The 3,603-nt window shown below is 48.1% G+C and overlaps 1 protein-coding gene across 1 annotated transcript in view; it reads left to right on the top strand.

Moving 5' to 3' along the window:
- The first annotated feature begins 228 nt into the window (after positions 1-228).
- grid2 (glutamate receptor, ionotropic, delta 2) overlaps positions 229-3,603 on the top strand; it is a 472,475-nt gene continuing 469,100 nt past the window's right edge. Inside the window, exon 1 of the mRNA XM_056591936.1 lies at positions 229-1,196. Coding sequence (XP_056447911.1) covers positions 1,109-1,196 — 88 coding nt within the window. The 5' untranslated portion in view covers positions 229-1,108. The remainder of the gene's footprint in view (positions 1,197-3,603) is intronic.

Genomic DNA, 3,603 nt, shown 5'->3' with positions numbered 1-3,603 from the left:
CCAAGGTAATTCCATTCCAGACAGTTGCTGCGCGCGGAGCTGGCAACTGCTCGTGCTCTTCGCTGTAGCCTGTAGTTCATGCCTCCCTCCCCCCCTCTACTCCCCCCCCTCTCTCTCTCTCTCTCTCTCTCTCTCTCTCTCTCACTCCCTCTCTCGACTATCGTCTATGTTGCTTATCCCTGCCTTTCTCCTTAACGGATACCTCACTCCACCCGCTACCGTATTGGCTTGAGTTGCTACGACTACCCACAGGCAAAGCGGATTGCCGCTTTGATTGCGAGCATTTTTGGTGAAATCTACCACATCGTTTGTGGTGGGATATTTTTTTTTGCAGTAAGAAAGAGTGGTATCCGCGTCTTCCACCGCAAGCTGTTTTTCTCTGGCTTCTATTTCCGTTCCTTGCTAATAAATGTATTCCGGAATATGGGACATCGTGTTATTGGCGCATGAGTGACACGGCCAGTTTTCATACAATACTGATGTTTTAAAAGTCGCGGTGGAAAAGGGGGGTTAACGTTGGACACAGTCGGAAGGAAGAACGTTGGGGGGAAGATGGAAGTTTTGGCTGCTCGTTTGGGCAAATGAGGCTGCTGGTGGCGGGGGAAATGCGTCGCGAGCTCTGAACATTTGGGAGTCACGAGCGAGTCATCCACTGGACCTTCGGTTTACACGAAAACGCCACCGAGGAAAGAGTCTCATTCCCCCCGTCTGCCTGACGACCGGTTTCGCGGGCTATACTTGAAATACCGTCCCAGTCACTCCATTTGGGGCTCGGATGCGTCGGCGTGCGGATGCAGTTGCTCTGCGGCTCGGATAAAGCCACCTCTCATCGCTCAGACAGGCTTTAATGTCAGGGGGGGCTTCAACAGGGTTCTGTTTAAACAAGCAACTCGGAATTTCTATCCGGCTTTTATTTTTCCTCTAAACGTCTACGATTTGCGTCGAGCTTTCCCCCAGAAGAGACATCCCCCCAAAGAATACACCTTGAACACCACGTCGGCTGGATCGAGAGGAGACAACCGTCCTCGGGATTTAAAACTATTTGCCCTCACCGAGGGAGCTTTGGTTTTTCTTGCACCATTCAGGGGACCACTATAGCCTCGGCACCATGAAACTTATGACGGCTGTGTTGCTTTTTGCCTCGATATGGACTCAAGAGTGTGAGCCAGTGCTCTCGGATTCAATCATCCACATCGGTAAGTGACTGCACCTTTCTTCTCTCACCTATAACTCAGCAGCCCCACCACCACCACGAAGGGTCTGACTCCCGACACCGCGGAGGAGCTGGAGGGGTCTGGGTTTAATCTGAATGCAGCTCGGCTTGCTGGGCGCTAATGTTCTTTGACGGCCGGGGATTCTGCGGCTGAACGGTTCTCTTTGATCGGATTACATTTTTTTTTGGTGACTCGGTCACCGATGTGATTGCGATGCGGCTTAATGTTCCATGTTTGACTTGATCTAATATGATTGACTCACACAAAAGACTAATAGGATAGGCCAAATTGACGTGTTTTATGTCACTTCGTTATGCGCAACCAACCCTCAACCCAACTTCATTGGGTTGGGAGTATTTTGGATGCGGTGCGCAGCGTTCCCCAAGCATTTTAATCACTATTCAATTATCTCAGGGAGATGTGCTCTTTTCGGGTGGTTGTCGGTTTATCTAATGGCAATGTTCATTATTCAAGAGCAACTTCCATACGGCCTCGATCATTGGCTCACGGCTCGGTAGGTTTATTATTGAACAGGTGGTTTATGGTTGTCATTGAGATGATGCGACCATTCAACCTATCACATCTAAATCTATTATTCAGGGGCAAGAGATCCTTATTAAAGGCATTTACGCTTTATTGTTTCTTAAATAAACGGAAAAGCAGTTAGACTTTATCCAGCCTAGACCAGCGCCATCTGCAAAGTGCGGCAATGAGTGGCTGAGCGTGATTTCCAATTTAAGGGCACGTATTCGTGCGTGCGCGAAGCAGCTGTCTCACCGTTGTTAGAGAGGAGGGGAGACTGTGGACGGAAGAGAGGTGTGATTTTGTGTGTGTGTGTGTGTGTGTGTGTGTGTGTGTGTGTGTGTGTGTGTGTGTGTGTGTGTGTGTGTGTGTGTGTGTGTGTGTGTGTGTGTGTGTGTGAGAGTGAGAGTGAGAGTGAGAGTGAGAGTGAGAGAGAGAGAGCGCGCGCGCATGTCTTGCAGAATGGGAACGCAAGGTGGTAGTGGGCACACGTAGTCACAGCGTAAAATGAGCTTAGATAGACAAGTCCGTAGTTGGTGTGTGAGTGTGTATGCGTACGTATACGTGCGAGTCGCGCAAACGCCTACGAAAGCGCGCACAGCGGCTCACGCGTGCGCGCCGGCCAACACACACGCACGCAGATACAGCACTCACGCACGCACTTATACATGAGGACACCCACACACTTAACGCACTCCATCAGGGAGATAAACACCTGTCTTTGTGGAGAAGGGACTCTGTGTTTTGTACCTGATGCATCTGGCCTATATTATGCTGGCACCTCTTCGACACACACACACACACACACACACACACACACACACACACACACACACACACACACACACACACACACACACACACACACACACACACACACACACACACACACACACACACACACACACACACACACACACACACGCATACACACGCTCAAAAAGGCCACAGCAGACGAAAACCCACAGCACATTATTAGACAATATCCTGCATTATGCTGCAGCCAAGGCAGCATGGCTAGCCTACAAAATGCCTTCCTGTTTGAGCTAGTTAGGGCACCGCCAGCTGATTTACAGAACTGTCGGCCGTCCAATTTGGCAGGTAGCTCGAAGAGTGTGCAGTTGGCCCTAAACTGGGGCCGACCGCCCTGCCATATGACGGTGAGTTGGCGGAATGTTTCAGGGATTTGACAATTACTGCCAGTTGTCTGTCGTCAATACCTACTGCTGGCAAGCCATTGAAATCATGTTGCAAGTCCCTTGTACGAAATAATTCCTGTTAACATATGTTGTGGGCTAACATCCATTTATTAGATCATGAATTCCACCCAAAAAGTTTCAGAAGTTATTAATTGGGGTCTGGTAGAGAGCTAGCTTCAAAATCTCAAATTCTGTGTTTTTAATTGCTGCTTTCATTCTGTTGAAGAGTGCTGCCCTTTTAATAAGAGAATTTAAAGTTTAGCTGTCATCAACCATTGATTCAGTACTGGGTTCGGACGACTTATACTGGGACGGATTTCTACACAATCCAAGTTTACGAAGTCAGATTGTGCCCAGAGAATGTTTGGTTGGCTTAAAACAGCCTTTCTCCACAACTCCTGGCTTCCAGATGGTGGAGCATGCAATCATAAACCATTCAAACCCTTTGACATAACTATGAGCTAAGTACATACGCTGGGTTGGTTTTCTATGTGTCAAATAGATAGTGATTACACAAGTGCCACTCATTCACTGTTGAAGCTAGGCCCAACGTGTAAGCAAAATGCTGTTTCAAAGAGATCTCGTGGTACCATAGAACTGGAATTGACATATTTATAAAATCATTTGAAAAGATCAATCAACCTTCAAAATATTTAACGTGCCACATT

Source organism: Gadus chalcogrammus, chromosome 6 (assembly GCF_026213295.1).
Source record: "Gadus chalcogrammus isolate NIFS_2021 chromosome 6, NIFS_Gcha_1.0, whole genome shotgun sequence".
Lineage (NCBI taxonomy): Eukaryota > Metazoa > Chordata > Actinopteri > Gadiformes > Gadidae > Gadus > Gadus chalcogrammus.
This window is presented reverse-complemented; position numbering and strand designations above follow the sequence as displayed.